The sequence below is a fragment of the Otolemur garnettii genome, unplaced genomic scaffold (genome assembly GCF_000181295.1).
Source record: "Otolemur garnettii isolate 467f Iridium unplaced genomic scaffold, OtoGar3 scaffold00010, whole genome shotgun sequence".
Classification (NCBI taxonomy): Eukaryota; Metazoa; Chordata; class Mammalia; order Primates; family Galagidae; genus Otolemur; species Otolemur garnettii.
Window position 1 is genome coordinate 9,310,147 of NW_003852405.1, and position 19,165 is coordinate 9,329,311.

Consider the following 19,165-nt stretch of genomic DNA (forward strand, 5'->3'; position numbering starts at 1 on the left):
CTCACAGCAACCTCCAACTCCTGGGCTCAAGCGAGTCTCCTGCCTCAGCCTCCCAAGTAGCTGGGACCACAGGTGCCCACCACAATGCCTGGCTATTTTTTTTTTTGGTTGCAGCCATCATTGTTGTTTGGCAGGGCTGGGCTAGATTCGAACCCACCACCTTAGGTGTATGTGGCTGGTGCCTTAGGCACTTGAGCCACAGGCACCAAGCCAATGTCGTGAATTTCTTAAGTACCATAAGTACCAGATGGTATGAAAGGCAAAATCATAATAGTGACAATAAATAAATTACTTTTTCCCCCTCAGGTGTATTTTCTAAATGCTATATAATTAGGAATTATATTATATTGGGTTATGTCTCCACCGAAGTTCTTAACTGCTATTATTGGCAGTGCATTTCGGGTATCTCGTTTGCAAGGGTGGACTAGAGTATTTCCATTGTTTCCTTAAGTGAAAAGAAAACTATTTGAAAACTATTTTAAAGTTTGAGAGGGTTTAAATTCATTTTAAAATGACATATCAAAGTCGGAAACAACTATGTATAAAGCAGGTAGCATACTTACCATACTGATTCTCTCAACTCAAAACAGAGCAAAGCTAGTTTTCTATTACCTCAAAGAAAATAAATGAACTAGAATTGCTACAGAGACTATATTTCTAGTCCATGGTGACCCCTGCCAATGGGTTATAGAATATACACATTCTTGACTGATACCAAATCATGACTCCAGGTTCAAGGTGGAATTCTGTCCTGTGAGCCTTCACTAGAATTTACAGTATAGCTTGTGTGACATCTCAGACTCTACCTTAATGTTTCTACAACATATTCTGAAATCTCTCCAAAATCTTTTAGTTTAATTTCTTCATTATACATATGCACAATTAACTTCTCTATTATATACACCTATATATAAAAATAACTAAATAACTACAAGTGGTTCTCAAACTTTAGAAGGCATCAAATTACCTGCAGGGATTGTCCAGACAGACTGTAGGGCCCCAAACCCAGAGTTTTTGATTCAGTCAGTCTGGGGTGGGGACCAAGGAAGGTTGGAGAGCAGTGACTTGGGTGACTTCCTGTCTCTTTCACACCAAGAATGAGCCTGATAATGAAGCTCATCCTGTGACCACGCAATGTCAAAGGCACAGCAGCAGACAGAGGTGATACTTCTGTCCCTTGAATATAATTCGTTTAAATGAGAAAGTAAGGCCCTTCTTTCCCTGCCCCAAGTTTGTCCTGTTATCTGTATTTCACAAATTAATCATCGTCCAAGAAGAGAAAACCTTCTACTTACTGGCTCCCCTTTCTTCTCTCCTAACCACCAATAAGGATGTTGAGATTATCCTTTGTTTCTTAGTTTTAAACTACTATGTCAATTACAAGCAAGAAGAATTATTACCTTTCTGATTCCCTGCAAACAGTCGAGGATGGTGAGACTGTAAGTGCAATTTCCAAAGGAAGCATCCCTAAAACATAAATAAACTCAACATTAAACACGCAGCACGTAGAACATCCAAATAAGAAAACACCAGAATCAGCTGGAGACGTGTGTGTTTGGCTTCCCAGCTATCAACATGGCAAACTTATTTACATCCTACTACTAGCGAACTACTTACTCCTGCAGCTTAACTGAAACACTTCCGAAACTGCTTTAATCCAATGGACAGAATTAAGAGAGCCCGATTCAGGAGCCTGGGCTCCAGAGTCCGCCTTGGTTTTACTTCCAACTCTGCCAAGGGCTGCCTGGAAACTTGAGCAAGTTATTTTACCTCTAGGAGCCTTGGTTTCCTCATCTGTGAAATAATGCTAAGGATAGCAGCTATCATTCATAAGATTCTTGTCAGATCATGTTAAGAAAATCTGTAAAATCAGCCAAGAGGGGTGACCTGCACTTGGAGTCCCAGCCAACTCAGGAGGCTGAAGCAGGAGGACTATTTCAGCTCAAGAAGTTCAAGTTCAGCCTGGGCAACATAGCAAAACCTCATCTCTCTAAGAAATGTTTTAAATTACAAAATATGTCAATTCCTTCATATTTCTGACACATAGGAAACCATAACTATTCTGACTATTACTAACTAGTGAATTGAACTGTTTAAGTAAAATATTCATCACCGTGAGAGGTATTCTAGCAGAGAAACAACCTCCCATCAGGAATGGCAAATAAAAAGATAAGGGGGGACACTGTATGTAGGTCAATAGAATCCTGGTGTGGATTAAATGCCATGCCTCTCCTACAAAAAAAGAAACAAAAACCTGTAATCGTGCTTCCCACCAAACTCCTCTCAGAGCCACTGTGATCCAGGGGAGCTTCTAATGCACCCTGAAATGCTCTATCAAAAGGAGTGGGAACACAGTGCACTGAAAATTGAGTGCTTCATACTTTATTTAAGTTTTTAGAGCAATTTAGCAGATCTGCTTTAGGCAACATAAAACTGAAGTATCAAGTTCAGGTCAGTTAAGCAAGAACTGGCACCAGAGCTTTAACACTAGCAGTGTTCCAAGGTGTCCAAGGCAAGAAACTTGACCTCAAGTCTCTCTGCCCCGCCCCCACTGCTGACCTGCTGAGGCAAGGAGCAGAGAGCTGTCAGGCCCCTCCCAGACAAATGAACTAGATACACCACATCAGCCATCCCGGAGGGTGTCCCAAGATGGTCCTTGGGCAGAACATCATCTTTAAGGGCTTTAACGCATAAGTAGCTTTTTATCATGATCATCCAAGGTAATTTGAACGTAGGGCTGCTAAGCCATGAATTAAAATGAAGCCATGAAACTTCACCATCCCTGAGCTTCTACCCCGAGAGCCTAATGTAAAAACAGCAAGTTAGCAAAACCGTTGAAGGGAAACGTTTCTCAAGTCCTGAAGCTTCAAAGTTACTCCACATATTTAAGTGTGATTTTTAAGAGTAGGTTTTGTTACTTTGTGTCTGCTTTTAAATACCACCCAACTCATGTATCAGAAGAAAAAGAATAGCCCCCTTTTCAAATATCCTGTAAAGATGTAAACCATACATTGGGAAGCAAATCTGAATGGACTATGCCAGAGAAAAGAGTCTCTGGGGATCGAAGATAAAATAATAGTTTCTATAAATAACCACACACTCATTTGCAGACACTTCTCTTTTTTGAGACAAGAGCTCAGAATCTTTGTGCCATGGACCCTTGGCAATCTGTGGACCCATTTTTTCAGAGTAATATTTTTAATATGCAAAATAAACTATGTAGGATTAAAAGAAAAGTCAGTCAATTCCATTTAAAGTTAGCAAAAAGATTTTAAACCAAATTGATAATAGTCTAATATCTACTTTGTAAATTAATTTACCATTATAACAAGATCTAGTGACAGTTCTGGTAAACTCCTATAGTGCTGAGGCAGGAATGAGGATAAGTAATATTTTAAGACATTAATAACAACTGTCATATGATCTAAAAACTTCTGTGATTTCTACTGTGACAGATTCACTCATATGGCTAACCCTGCTATGGGTTTCTTTCCAACATTTATAATTGAATATAATCTAATAAGGTCTAAGGTAAGGTTAGTAAAAATAAAGACATCATTTTTTTTTCTCATCTAAATTCACTAACTTTCTGAATTTTCTCCACAGATCCTAGGTTAAAAATTATGGCTTTGATTTTTTTAAGGGATAAAAGACTTCTTCATATTTAAAAAGAGTAAAAACAGTTAACCAGGTTGATGAAAATATTTCAAATTGTATATGAAAACACCACACTGTACCCCATGATTGCATTAATGCACACAGCTATCATTCAATAATTAAAAAAAAAAAAAGTGGAGGTGCCCTCATTCTTTCAAGAATATCTTCCTGGAGGCACCTGTGGCTCAAAGGAGTAGGGTGCCAGCGGGTTCAAACCCAACCCCAGCCAAAAACTGCAAGAAAAAAAGAAAAAGAATATCTTTCCACCTCTAGACTCGCTAAACAATTTCATAAATGTAAGTTATCACACAAGGCTCCAGACCCAGCCTTTCTGGAATGTCTACAAAGTACGTCGAGACTGTGATGTCTCGTCCTAAACACAGCCACAAATGTTACCAACAGGTGAAAAGAGAGCTCTGGTGGCTTGGTGATCAAATCTGCAGGCCTGCAAAGCCAGGAGGGAAAGTGAAGGTGCTATGTGACAGAATGAGGACACCAATCAGTCACGGCAGGCTGGGAAGACACCTACAGGTTTACAAACTGAAATATAATAAGGGAACGAGAAAACTGAGTCACAGCCTCCAGAGAGAGGAAAGGAGATGATGACACCTTTCCTGAGTGCTGTGTGGGGTGACGCAGATGCAGTAGTGCATTTAACCCTCGTGACAGCCACCGGCCCCACTAGGTTCCCAAAACCTGCCCCTCCCCATCCCCCAGCAGAGTGGGGCTGGAAAGAAATAATAGCTTATGGTAGCATCTGGATCTGACTTACAGGAGAGTAGCTGTGATAGTGAAGGGCACAAAACCATGTTTTCTATTCTCTGGGCAAGGAAAACAGGTAAAAACGAAAGACTCAACCCACGCATCTACCAAAACCCCGCTAAAAAGAGAATTTTTAAAAGGTATCTTTTCTTAATAGCATTCGACGACGAGGAGAATAAAGGAGGAGACGATAAAATTTTGAAAGCTGGAAATCGGATGAATGAGTAGTAAATAAGAAAAACTGAACGGTAAACTGACAGTGAAAAGATCAGAGACGGTTCTCACAATCTATACCAGGTAAGTCTCAAAAGGCGTGGGCATCGGCAGTCCTGCCCTCTTATGGAAGTGAGAATGGAGGAAAAGACCAGATTAAAAGTTCATTTAAGAAGCTGATTTTACTCTATGAAAGCAACATTACCTCCCATTTTATAAATCAATCTCCCCTGCTGACTTTTCTCAACCCACCGATAAGAGTCAGAACCACCTCAAAATAGAATAGTTGGCCTAGAAGACAGCAAGAGACCTGCCCCACACTGTGCTCTAACTGGAATTGGAAGATCCCTTCTGAGGAATTTATTTTCACCTGTGATATAATAGGAAACAGTGGTCAGGAATTAGGAAAACACCAGGCTCTATGAACCTCAAGAGTGCCTTCCTACTCTGAGATTATGTCACTATTCAACACTTGAATTATATCTCTCTCCACTGCCTACATCTCTCCTGGATCCTTCCCCAAAAATGTAAACATTTTCAGGTCTCTACTACCTTTAAAAAGAACAAACCATCCAAAACTCCCTTAACTCTACACCTCCCTTCAAATACCACCCTCTGTGTGGCCTCTCCTTTGAAACAAGATTTCTCTAAAGAATTACCCATCTTCCTTTGTAAAGTGTACAGCCCCAGGGTGTTTAGCATACTCATAAAGTGGGGCACTATCACCAGTCACTCCAATACATTTTACAACCCCAGGGTGTTTAGCATACTCATAAAGTGGGGCACTATCACCAGTCACTCCAACACATTTTAATCATTCCAAAAAGAAACTCTGTACTTACTTCCAGTGACTCCCCATTCTCCCTTCCCCAGCCCCTGGCAATCTACTAATTTATTTTCTGTCTCTCTGGATTTACTTATTCTAAGTCTGGGGAACATTTTACAAACATCATCTTACTTAATATGTCAGCAACATGTAACCCTCCCCTTTGAATACCCTCTTCTCTTGGATTCTGGATTTTCCTTCTGCCTTTCTTAACATCACTTCCCATCTCCTTCGCAAAGTCATCCTTCAACTCTCAGGCTTGAAAAGTGAGACCTCGTCCAGGTTCAATTCTAGGCCTAAATCCTTCACGCCCCACACTTCTCAATCCATAGTCTCTCCCTAGACCAAGAGCTCTCAACTTTGAGAGTGCATCGTCGCCGGACAGTTCCTTAAACACAGATTGCTGGGCCGCACCTGAAATCTCTGATTCAAAAGGCCTCAGGAGAGCCTGAGAATCTGCCTTTCTAATGAGTTCCCAGCTGGTGCAGGCGCTGCTGCCAGGAGGGGGCACATTCCGAGAACCACTGCCCGAGACAACATCACGGACACAAACTACCATGTATCTACCGATGACCCTCAAACTCATCTGTTCTGGCACAAACTCCTTCTTAAACCGTAAAATAATATAGCTGATCACCGACATGACGTTTCCATTTGGGTGTCTAAAAGGCATCTCAAAATAACTGTGTAAGAAGAACCTCTTGACTCTGTCCTCCCCTCCCCCAATAAACAAGAACAACAATAACCGGGTCCCACAGCACTACGTGTCCTGGTGAAAGACGGCCCCCACAGTCCTCAGAACCCAAAAGCCCCCCTTTCGCTCATTCCCCTTATCCTATTTGTCACTCTGCCCCACTGTTTTTGCCTCTTACATGCGCTTCACTCTCCAGCCCCACGGCCACTGCCTTCCCACACCCACTCTTAGTCCTTCGAATCACTTTTCTTCACTGAAGCCAGAATGATGTTTTTATTCTAAAAGGCAAATCTGACCTGGCTGCTCTTTGGATAGAACCCTTCACTGACTTCCCACTGCTCTCCAGGTAAAGTTCAAATCTGGGATATTTCCCCAACCTTCAAATCTCAGCTCAAAGACTGTTTGTCTTGGGCAGAAAATCTCCCAAGACAAGGGAGACTCTTGACTGAGTCAGGTCCCTAAATATTTTTTGTGATTGGACTTAACTATAGTTTGAAATTATATCCTGGTATGCTTATTTTGATTCCCTGCCTCTCAAAGAGGCAGGCGCTATGCATTTTTTTTTTATTTACCATGTATCCTCAGCACAAAACAGATATTAAATGTTTAAATTAAGTAAAGGAGCTTGGGAGTGCTTCCCAAGAAAATTTCCTGTAGTATTCTATGGCTGCTTTTGGTAACTCAAGCAACCTAATGCCTCAATCCACGCTAGCAAGAAAAGCTTTTTTGCATTAACCCAAAATCCTTTTCATCCATTTAAGATCGTTTCCCCTGTTCTTTGCCAAAGAGTATTAATCGAATAAAACCGAAGGCAGTAATGCTGAATGGTAGTTTTCTCTTCCTTTGTCAAGTGGCATTAAACACACTCGTTTTAAATTTTAGCTCAGATATGTAGAAGGACTACTTAACTTTCATGGTTTAAATCACTGTACCAATGTGCTAAAAAGTTTAAACTCCCACAGTTTTTTTATTGCAGTGACAGTGTCCAATAGTTTATTTAACTTCTGGTTGGCTTTTTCATTCATTCATTCATTCTTATTGAACCAAATGTTCACTGAGGAGAAGAAGACATGTGTTTTTCCATCTCCCTCTCAAAAGAGGGGAAAAAATTGCACCCCTTGGTGCCTAAAAAGAACTCTTACCCTTGTCTATCATGATAGTTTACTCTGCTAAACAGGTAAACGAAGGCTGCTCTTCATCCAGGAGATAAGGTAATATCCAAACACCCAGGGCTGCGGATCAATCATCTCTGCTGAACAATAAATCATGTGTCTCTAACCCCCAATACAGAAGACTGATGTTACAGCCAACAGCTATCAAGAGAGATCCAAATACAAATTGAGCTCAGCCTCACGTTTGGCCATCTACACCCCAACCATCCTAGCAATTCTATCTTCCTAAATGTGACTTCTGGCATAATAGTCAACTGGACCACAAAGCTATTATTAAGTGACTATAAAAATCCACATAACCGTGACCTTAGAAGGATCATGTTTGTTGAATGAAAAACTCAAATTAATATATGGATAGAAGGAGAAATTGAAAATTTGGGGGCCATTTTAAGCTTTTGCATTTATTTTGCAGAAAAGCAGTAGAAGAAAGATTAAATTCACCATCCCCAATTGGATTCTAAAAGAAAGGGTAGGCTTGGCGCCCCTAGCACAGTGGTTGCACAGTGGTTACGGAGCCAGCCACATACACAGAGGCTGGCGGGTTCAAGCCTGGCCCAGGCCAGCTAAACAACAATGACAACTGCAACAAAAATTAGCCGGGCGATGTGGCAGACACCTGTAGTTCCAGCTACTTGGGAGGCTGAAGCAAGAGAATCACTTAAGCCCAAGAGTTTGAGGTTGCTGTGAGCTGTGATGCCATGGCACTCTACCAAGGGCAACATAGTGAGATTCTGTCAAAAAAAAAAAAAAAAAAACAAGAAAGGAGGGAAGGAAGGCAAAGAAAGGGCTTCACTTAACTCCTTGGTGTCCTAGAGCTATCTTATACAGGCTCTCAACAGTCAATTATTAAATGCTCAGAAATTCAGCAGCCCAGCAGTGGTAGAAGTATTTGCACCATGGATTTTGAGCTTTTTACTTATCTAGCCAGTTTACCATTGCTTATGACCTAAGAATCTAAGAAATGACTCAAGAATGACACAACCCTACAAATATTAATGATATAATAATAATATTTGATTTTGAAAGAGAAATCAGAGAGGAATGAGCATATTTATACAAAACAGTAAGAAAGCATTTCTGGTTGGAAATGAAGTTGTTCCTGGAGAACAGAGGCACGCTAAAAAAATAAAACAATGGACTGATGAAAAAGAGACGAAGAAATCCTGGGAATGACTAGAGTCCACATATGTCTTGATTCTGCGATTCTCTGTCAATTCTCTAGATAACAAGGAGATAGGGGGTATGTGAAGTCTGCAGCACAGCGGGTTAGAAAGGATCTTAAAGGTCATCCAGGACCCTTGTAAATGCTAACCTGCATCCCACCCTCACAACCACCACAAGATGATGAGCTTCCCAAGGATAGGAAATGTGTCTTTAATGCCTGTGTGCCCATATGGTGCAGATGCCGAGGAGTAAATGGTAATAGGAATAAGTGACCATTACCAGGAATTCATTCAGCATATGCCTGAATACCTCCAACAGCTGGGAACTACTGACCCTTTAAAACAAAAATTATATAAAACAATCCTTAACTATAAGCTATGAGAAATAGCAAAAACATACTCTAGATCACTGCTGCCCAATAATGCCAGCCACAAAAGAGAGCCACATGTGTGATTTAACTTTTTATAACCGTATTAAAGAAAAAAGTAAAATTAATTTTATAATATATCTTGTTTAATCTAGCATATCCATATTATTTCAGCATTAATCAACATGATTATGAATAAGAGATTTTATATTCTTATTTTATACTAAATCTTTGAAATCCAATGTATATTTTAAATGTATAACCTATATCAATTTGGACTAGACAAATCTCAAGTGCTCAATAGGACATATGGCTGGTAGCTACATATTGGACAGGTCAGCCCTAAGACCATACTACATATTACATGTACACTTGGGAACTAGAAAATGCCCCAAACCCTCTACACAGGTAGAGTACCCCCTAGCTTCCAGTCTCTAAATAAATCCACGACATAAATTACCAGCTACCAGGAAAAGTACTACTTGCTTGTATTATTGAGAACTACAAGATGAAAATGTGTTTAACAAGAATTAGTGGGGAGAACAAAACTGTCTCCCACTCATGAAAGAGCAAAATCAAATGGCTTCATGGAACAGGGCCAAAAGCTGGACACAAGCAGTACCTAACAGAAAACAGAACACAGAATCCCCCGCTTTTCAGACATAACACAAGACTATGCACTAATCACTTCACTCATCTAAAGAAACAGAGATAGGCTCGACGCCTATAGCTCAACCGGCTAAGGCGCCAGCCACGTACACCTAAGGTGGTGGGTTCGAATCCCCAGCCCGGACCCGCCAAACAACAATGACGGCTGCAACCAAAAAATAGCCGGGCGTTGTGGCGGGCGCCTGTGGTCCCAGCTACTTGGGAGGCGGAGGCAGGAGACTCGCTTGAGCCCAGGAGCTGGAGGTTGCTGTGAGCTGTAATGCCACGGCACTCTGCCCAGGGGGACAGCTTGAGGCTCTGTCTCAAAAAAAAAAAAAAAAAAACAGAGATAATGTGAAAATCCAATTCTAAGCCGTGTTATAAAAGGTCACGTAAAACCAGCAGAATACAATCTGTCTAGACCTCACAAAAATTCCAGAAAAACAGAACAAGAGCTGCACTCTGGACTTCTTAACATTTGACTGGCACTCATTTAACCAGTTTATTTTTCTTTAAAAATAAAAATAACAGTAAATTGTCTTTAACTCAAGTATCAACAATAATAGCTTTGCGTTATAGACAGTCAACAAAATAATAACTCTCACTATGTTCATTAAGGTAAATACTTGCCATCCTATTCCAAACCAGCTTTATCAACTAAAGCCGGCTATTGGAAAGGTACTATAAAGAGTGCAAGAAGTCTGGTAGTAAGTCAGGCATGGCGGCTCACCCCCATAATCCCAGCACTCTGGGAGGCAAACGCCAGTGGATTGCTTGAGCTCAGAAGTTGGAGACCAACCTGAGCATGGACAACGGCCTGTTTAAAAAAAAAAAAAAGGCTTGGCACCTGTGGCTCAAGCGGCTAAGGCACCAGCCACATACACCTGAGCTGGCGGGTTCAAATCCAGCCCAGGCCTGCCAAACAACAATGACAACTATAACCAAAAAATAGCCAGTCGTTGAGGCAGGCGCCTGTAGTCCCAGGTACTAGGGTGGTTAGAGACAGGAGAATCACTTGAGCCCAGGAGTTAGGGGTTGCTGTGAGCTGTGATGCCATGGGACTCTAAGGGTGACAGCTTGAGGCTCGTCTCAAAAAAGAAAGAAAAAAAAATAGCTGAGCATGGCTTGGCGCCTGTAGCTCAGAGGCTAGGGCACCAGCCGCATACACTGGAGCAGGCAGGTTCAAATCCAGCCCGGGCCTGCCAAACAGCAATAACAACTACAATCAAAAATAGACAGGTGTTGTGATGGACGCCTGTAGTCCCAACTACATACTTGGGAGGCTGAAGCAAGAGAATGCCTTACTATGTCTACTGGCTGATAGAGTCCTTTTCCATGGTGGTCCATGTTACTCAAATATACCCCAGCTGTTAAGGATGGATTCAACAGTCTGGACTGGAAAAGCCATCTATTCTCAACATTCAGGAAACTGGCACAGCCTCACTATTAAAACTAAAGGGAATTCTCTTCCATGATACCAAGCTTCGAAAGCAAAAGTTTACTAAACATCCATGGGACAGAACTGACCCCAAAGATCAAGACTGAATGGGAGGCAGTGAGAAAAAGTTGAGAATGAAAGGAATGTCTTAAAAGAGCATACAATAAATTTTGTTGTTTTTTTGTTTGTTTTGAGACATAGTCTTCTATGTCGCCCTCCGCACAGCAACCTCCAACTCTTGGGCTTAAGCCAATGGTTCTCAACCTTCCTAATGCCATAACCCTTTAATACAGTTCCTCGTGTCATGGTGACTCCCAACCATAAAATTCTTTTCGTTGCTACCTCATAATAGTAATTTTGTTACTGTTATGAATAGTAATGTAAATATCTGATATACAGGATGTATTTAGGCGACCCTTGTGAAAGGGTCATTCGACTCCCAAAGGGGTCACGACCCACAGGTTGAGAACGGCTGGCTTAAGCGATTCTCTTGTTTCAGCCTCCCCAGTAGCTGGGACTACAGGCACCCGCCACAACGCCTGGCTATTTTTTGGTTGTAGTTGTCGCTGTTGTTTGGCAGGCCGGGGCTGGGTTTGAACCGGCCAGCCCCAGTGTCTGTGGCTGGTGCCTTAGCCACTGAGCTACAGGCACCGAGCCATGTTTCCATATTTTTGATGCTCAAGAAAAAAAACATGGTAAGGAGAACTTTTCCTTTGAAGTATAAAGTTAGTTGCTAAATAAACTTAGACAAAAATCGCAATGTCATATTTAAGCTAACAAATATCTGGTCCAATGTTCTATAAAAAGATATAATTTACAATTACATCTAGTATCTACCAGCACATGTTTACTTTGCTTTAGAAGAAAAGAAGGCAGCCTGATGCCAAGTCCTAAGTGGCTGGCCCTTTTGAGCCTTGGTTAAAAGACCTACAAGTTCTGGCATGTCTAGAAGATCTAAGATAACTGGTTTTGAAATTTCCCATTAAGGCTCAACCACATAGCTCAGCAACTGGGATATCACTAAGGGTCATCCCCCAAAACACAACAGACACCTCCCTCAACACAAACACTATGGTTCCATTTTAATGCTCTATGCTATTAAAGGATTGCCCATGGGAGGTCTGTGGATCCTCTGTTAAGGAATGCTGCTTGGGGCCAGGCACAGTGGCTCAAGTCTGTAATCCTAGCACTCTGGGAGGCCAAGACGGGTGGATTGCTTAAACTCAGGAGACCAGCTGAACAAGAGTGAGACCCCCATCTCTAAAACTAGCTGGGCATTGTAGCTGGAGCCCGTGATCACAGCTACTTAGGAGGCTGAGGCAAGAGAATCATTTGAGCCCAACAGTTTGATGTTGCTGTGAGCTGTGATGCCATGGCACTCTACCGAGGGTGACAAAATGAGACTGTCTCAAAAAAGGAGGGGGAGAGAGGGATTGCCTGGCCACACATCTGCTCTAAGAGAAAACATGGATATTCTTGTTCACAGTAGATAAAACACCACTATTTGATAAGCCATCTATTTCCAAAACGTTCAGGAAATAGCACAAAAACAGTTCCACAAATGGCAGCATATTATTCTAATCCCAAGAGACTTTGTTCCACACAGGTGCGGAGCAGGAAACGGGCCTCAGAGTGTTCCAGAACACAAGTTCTGCTGCATGTCAATAGGAATTGAGGGGCAGAAGGAAAGTTGTGAGTACTTTGGAAAATTCTGGGTTGCACAAATTAAAAAAGTTTACTTCATTACTCAGAACCAGTAAGAATATTTAAAAGGGGAAGAAGGGCTTTGCAAATCTCCAAGATGGAGAGTTCTTACGTGATCACTGACTTTTTTTTTCTTTTTGCCATGGGTCCTTTTATAGAGTAGGAGTTCTCAATCTTGGCCACACATTGGAATCATGTACATAGCTTTTAAAAATCCCAACATCTAGACTTCACTCCAGAATTTTTGGGAGTGGAACCCAAGCACTAATAGTTTGTTAAAGGTTCTCAGGTGTGCAGAGAAGTTTGAGTACAACATAACTTTGAGAAGCCTGACCTATAAATCCTAGCCTCTTCTTCAAGCAGAAAGAAAGAAAGAGAGAGAAAGAGAGAGAGAGGAAGGGAGGAAGGAAGGAAGAGCCATACAAAATTGCATTCCTGTACCGATCTGGGAAGAGACCAAAAAATAAGATAAAATATAAAATAAAGTAAAATACAAAAAACCAACTAATGACTAGCAGCAGGCCATCCAATGTTCCAGCAGCCTTATTCCACTGGATGTCAACACAACACCTCACCTCCCCCTATCTCCCTACACAGTCATTATTTTTCATGCTATGTGTTCTGGATATGTCTTCAAAATGAGGTCCCTGGATGTTATTTGTTATGGGGACCATTATATTCCCCCACTTAATTAACTACATCATAGAAAAATTGGTTTTTATCCAATTCAGCAGATTTCATCACCAATACCAAAAATCTAACCAACCTGATACATCAACAAAAAAGTAGGTATACACTTAAGTGGAAAACACAAAAGAGATCTAAAAGAGGAGGTGTACAATTTAGACTGGTTATGTTTCTTACATTTTGTGAGAATGTAAAGATTCCCAAACACTGTTAAGCTGAGCACCTAAGAATGTAGATTTGAAAACCACAGCCACTCACTGCCACAAAAACAATCTGAGGATTCCACTAAAGGTCAGAAATCCCGTGGGACTTTACACAAGTGCAATTAACAAGACTTTGTAGAATGGTTGGTCAATAATATACACAATAATTTAGTAGCCACTGAAAGAGAAAGAACCTAAAAAGATTCATAGCAGGTTTGCCAATTCAAACTCTGCTGGCTTTGACCCCAGTACTGAAAGGTTCCCTGTTCCCTTGAAGGCCAGCAGCCAAACCACCATCTAAGATGGATGGACACAAAGAATTAAAGTAGATGAAAAATACCCTTTTCCTCTAATTTTCAACTAAAATCACTCTTAAAAAACACACTGGCTATTCTTAGTACAAGTGAGAAGTCCAGTTTTTGATATAACCACCTACAAGCCAGTGGTACCCCAACGCTGACCTGCAAACAGTAACATCAGAACACAAGCCAGAAATTCATCTATCTCTAAAATCAATTACGTTTAATTTGATCAAGAATAGGCAGTAAAGCAACAAAAATCTTTTTTTTAATTTGCCTCATTTTTTAGTCAATTTTTAACTATAATTCTTTAAAATTCTAAATATTAAAAAAATGGATAAAATAAAACCTAAGTATAAGTCCACATAGAAAACAATCTGATCATTCTTTTGGTTATAATATTAATAATATGCCTACACTATGATTATATAATATCCTACCATAATGTACCATTATACAAAACAACCTATACCATATGAATGAAAAATTACAACACCTGGCTCAGCACCCATAGCACAGTGATTATGGCACCAGCCACATACACCAAAGTTGGCAGGTTCAAACCCAGCCTGGACCAACTAAACAACAATGACAACTGCAACAAAAAATAGCCGGGCGTTGTAGTAGGTGCCTGTAGTCCCAGCTACTTGGGAGCCTGAGGGAAGAGAATCACTTATACCAAGAGTTTGAGGTTGCTGTTAGCTGTGATGTCATGGCACTCTACTCTCTGCCCATGATAGGGCAACATAGTAAGACTCTGTCTCAAAAAATAATAAAATAAAAATTCCAGTTATCAGGAAACAAACTAATTACCTAACACAAAAAAGCTAAACTATAACTATGCCTAAAGCGAGGCTTATCTGGCTAGTGAAACAGAAATGTATCTCTTTTAACTCCTGATTAGACATCATAAGCATTAAAATTAACATATACATTACAGTAAAAAAAAAAAAAAGCTGCATTATCCATTGGGCCTTTTTAATGGGCATTATAATTTTATAAATGTCATGCCATTACAATTCCCAGGGGCACATGTAGTTTCAAAATTTAAAAAAACATTGCAAATACTTTTCTGACTTCAAAAACAAATTTAAAGAGATTTCACCGTCCCTAGGAGACGTGCACCTGCCATCCCCACAGTAGGTGCTTTCTCTCAACAGAAAACATCTGAAGTTAGCTCAGACACAATACACATTTCCAGGCTCTCCACGGGGCATACCGGTGCCTAATTTTCCTGCCTCCATTCTCTGTCAAACCCTTATCCACCTTTAAAGGTGTCAAAGGAATCTGACACGTTCCCAAATCTTTGTCAGAATTAATCTTTATTTCTATTTTTATACCACCTAACTTTTTTACAATTAATTAGAGCCTACAGATCTGCCTGGCCCTATTAAAAGAATTATCTCCCACCCATATTTATATCCTTGTAGATACATGTGTGCATGTATTACATCCTTGTGGGTGCACTAACAACAATGAGAAAAACAAAACAGACCCTGCAGCCAGCAGAGGGATAAATGCATTACCTCATTTGGTCCTCAGGACAGCTCTGAAGCCATTTTACAGATAAGGAAACTGAGGTTCAGCAAGGCTAAGTAATTTGCTTATTTACTACAGATAGTAGGAAGTTTCATTCTGCTTCCTTGGAGGTATCTCTGCCTCCAAATTATGGACTCTTAGTCATTTTGCTCAGAGGTTAAAGTTACTAGTTATCATCATTATTACCCTTTCCAAAAAATACAATTATATTTCACAAAGGACTTTCCAATTATCGGAGCTGCTAGAAGTGAAAGAAAAAAAAAACATACCTTGTCTTTCGTTCTCTCTCTCTGTATAAACTGTCACTTTTTGTCTGTCCTTCAATGGCTAATAAGCTTCATACTGTAGGTTGCTCAAGGGCATGTCCCTACCAGGGCCCCAATCCAACGCCTAACCCCTTGCTTTCACTGAGATTAAGCACAACAGATGTTACACCTTTCCCCCTCCCTTCACCCCCCATTCACTCACTCACCCAGTGCAGTAAAATCCTGCGGTGTCAGAAACAGAGGTGAGAATCCCTTGGATCTTAAGGGATTCAGTCTTAATCTATTCTTTCAAATATTTAGGAAAAGCACTTTGAAGGGTAAAGAGGGCCTGCCCCTGAGAGTTTACAGCAGAAGGAGGGAGACAGACAAGCTCGAGTCATTCCAGTTTCTCTCATCCTTGCTGGTCATTGGGATAAGGGGAGAACGATAAGCAATACACATGGTTGTAGGTTTTGACATGCAAATAAGCAAACTATTAGAATGATTCACAAACTCTATCAGAGACAGTGTTGTGGGAGTCGTGCTGTCTGTTACCTTTAACTTCTTAAACAAGCTCAAGTTTACCCCAAGTTTTTATAAGACCTTCTTTCAGTGATATTTACAAAAACATTCTTTTCCAACACTGGAAATGAGAAAAGGCCTTCCTGAGGATGTCAGATTGTTGTGCTCAAGAGATGATTTAGGCTCCCCACTAAAACTGTGCCCCCAGAAGGTACTTAGAGGGTCTTACTCTACATCCCCAGCCCCGACATACGGTCAGAGCTCAATCCATGCTCATGAAACAAAAGAATGAATGGCTGGATCAAGGATATAAATTACTGAGCTCTAACATCTTGACATGGTTATTAGCTCATACGTCAGGCACACTTGGTACCTGAAGTAAACTGTCAAGATGGAGAAAGGATTCGAGGGAAAAAAATAAATTCCTAAAAGAATAATGCTGGCCTAGATGTGGAGAAAAGGGAACACTCCTACACTGCTGGTGGGAATGTAAACTAATACGTTCTTTTTGGAAAGACACTGGAGAACACTTAGAGAACTAAAAATAGACCTGCCGTTTGACCCTGCAATTCCTTTATTAGGTATATTCCCAAACGACCAAAAATCGCATTACAACAAAGATATTTGTATCAGAATGTTTATTGCAGCCCAATTCATAATTGCCAGGTCATGGAAGAAGCCCAAGTGCCCATCGATCCACGAATGGATCAACAAAACGGGGGATATGTACACCATGGAATACTATGCAGCCATAAAGAAGGATGGAGACTTTACATCCTTCATGTTCACATGGATGGAGCTGGAGAATGTTCTTCTTAGCAAAGTATCACAAGAATGGAAGAAAAAGTATCCAATGTACACACCTCTATTATGAAACTAATTTATACCTTTTATATGAAAGCTATAACCTAATAACAGCCTAAGAATACGGGGAGGGTGGAGGGACAGGGGAGAGGGAATGGGTGGAGGGAAGGGGATTGGAGGGATCACTTCTGAGGTTTATTTTACAAGGGTACAAGTGAATCTTTCTAAGAGTAGAATGTGAACGTTTTAAAATAATAACTAAGAAAATGACATGAGGGCTATATTAACCAGTTTGATGGAAGTGTTTCAGATTGTGTGTGAAAACCCCACACTGTACCCCAGAAGTACATTAATGTACATAGTAACCATTCAATAAAAAAAATAAATAAATAAAGCTATTTTCTTCTTACTAGTTAGGGGGTGAAAGACTCTACAAAGTGAAATAAGGAAAACTACCATCTCATTTCATTCCATGTAACACGATAGTTACAATCCAGAACACCATCACCCACCCCTAAAGTAGTGAGCTCTCTAGTAAAGTCTAGCCCATCTCACAAGCAGTTATACCTGAATGGAAGATAGGGGGGGTTTGAGCCAGATAGGAGTGCTCTGTAGGCTTCTTCTGGTGTCTTCTTTAAATAGATTACCTAAGACAGATAAATAGCGACATTTAGAACACCAAAGAATGAACAAAACTAATTTAATTACTCACCAAATTTGCATTTCACTTCTTCCACTTTGAGTGACAACTATTATGGTGATAATGTTGATCTTTAGACCCAACTGATCTGCCAAAATCTCTTTTTCAGCTTGAAGCTGTCCAAGTCTTTGGCTTAAGGATAGGTAAGAGCTTAGAGACAGTGGGCAGGCTGTAAGAGGCCATCCTGGGCTATTGACCAGGGTGCACTGAACAGACAGTGGCAGGGTCAGGTGCACCTCCATCGTTACACCGTGTGCTCACCACGGACCAAAGCAGGCTTCCTTGTCCTTCATAGAAGGTCTGCCATGAGTTATTTCAGTGCTTGGTGAATTCAGAAAGTCATCTCACAGTGAGCACAATGCCCACGGGCTGTCTACTGAGGTCTCTGTTTACGCTGTAGAAAGCCAGGGTTGCTCTCTACGTGCTCAATAAAATCACAATGAAATGGGTGACAGTTTATGTAGGCAAGAGCACTGGAAAACACATTGGCTTGGTTCTTGAATTCAGGAACCCTCTGGTTCAGCATGATAAACTAATCTCAAACAAAGACACAAACAAAAAAGGAGCACTTAAAACTGGTGAACAACTTCCATTTAATCAACTAATTGACTAAAAAGCACATGCCAGGTGCTGTGTCAGGTACTGGTACCTCCCTTAATAGAATTCATACTCTTGTGGGGCAAAGACAAGAATTAAACAAAAATAAATACAGATGGAGATGAGTGCTAAAAAGGAAATAAACAGTATCCTGGAGAGACAATAGAAAGGGCTACTTGGGGTCACCCAAGGGAGGAGTCTGGGTCATATTTAGAGTGAAAACTAAGGAGAGAGAGAGACCCCCAGAGAGCGCTGAGGGAGAAGAAGAAGGTCTTACCCGGTAGTGAGAATGACAAGGGGAGGGGTCCCTGAGTGGGGAAGAGCTTGGCAAGTTGGAGAGAAGGCAGTGTAGCCAGGGCAGGGAGGAGGGGGAGGCAGGCCTTGGAAGGGCGAAGAAAGCTGGGCAGCGGCAGGAGGTAAAGGCAACACCAAAAACTGTTTGCTTTCATTCCCAGCGCAATTTCATTTTTTAATTGTCAGCTGAGGACACTGGACCTTTTCCTCTACAGTCAGAATTGAATTTAATTCTTAAGACCCTCTCTTCCTAGAAGTCATGGCATTATTTCCTTTACCATTTCTCACCATCAAAGCCCTATGCATTTCATTGACAAGAATGGCAGAGTCCTGGTTCTTAACAAGTAGGGTTGTGTGCTCTACTTAGAAAGCTTCTTTGAGATTTCCCCTGAGCAATATGTTCCATGTATTTATTTATTAATAATTTAGAGATAAGAAAACACCTCAATTTTGAATTCTTTAAAAAAGAAAGAAGGAAGGAAGGAAGGAAAGAAAAGAAAGGAGGGAGGGAGGAAGGGAAGGGAGGGAGGGAGGGAGGAAGGAAGGAAGGAAGGAATCCAGTATAATGATGTGATGATGGAGGTGCACCTTAAGGGCAGATGCAGTGGCTCACACCTATTATCCCAGCAC

The 19,165-nt window shown here is 41.0% G+C and overlaps 1 protein-coding gene across 4 annotated transcripts in view; it reads right to left on the minus strand.

Annotated features, from left to right (window-relative positions):
* CDC14A (cell division cycle 14A) overlaps positions 1–19,165 on the minus strand; it is a 191,818-nt gene that overhangs the window by 93,517 nt on the left and 79,136 nt on the right. For all 4 annotated transcript variants that reach the window (XM_003784115.3, XM_023509846.1, XM_012801650.2 and 1 more), the window contains exons 5-6: positions 17,512–17,591; positions 1,401–1,467 (exon numbers count right to left, since the gene is read on the minus strand). In XM_003784115.3, the coding sequence (XP_003784163.1) occupies positions 1,401–1,467; positions 17,512–17,591 (147 nt within the window). The remainder of the gene's footprint in view (positions 1–1,400; positions 1,468–17,511; positions 17,592–19,165) is intronic.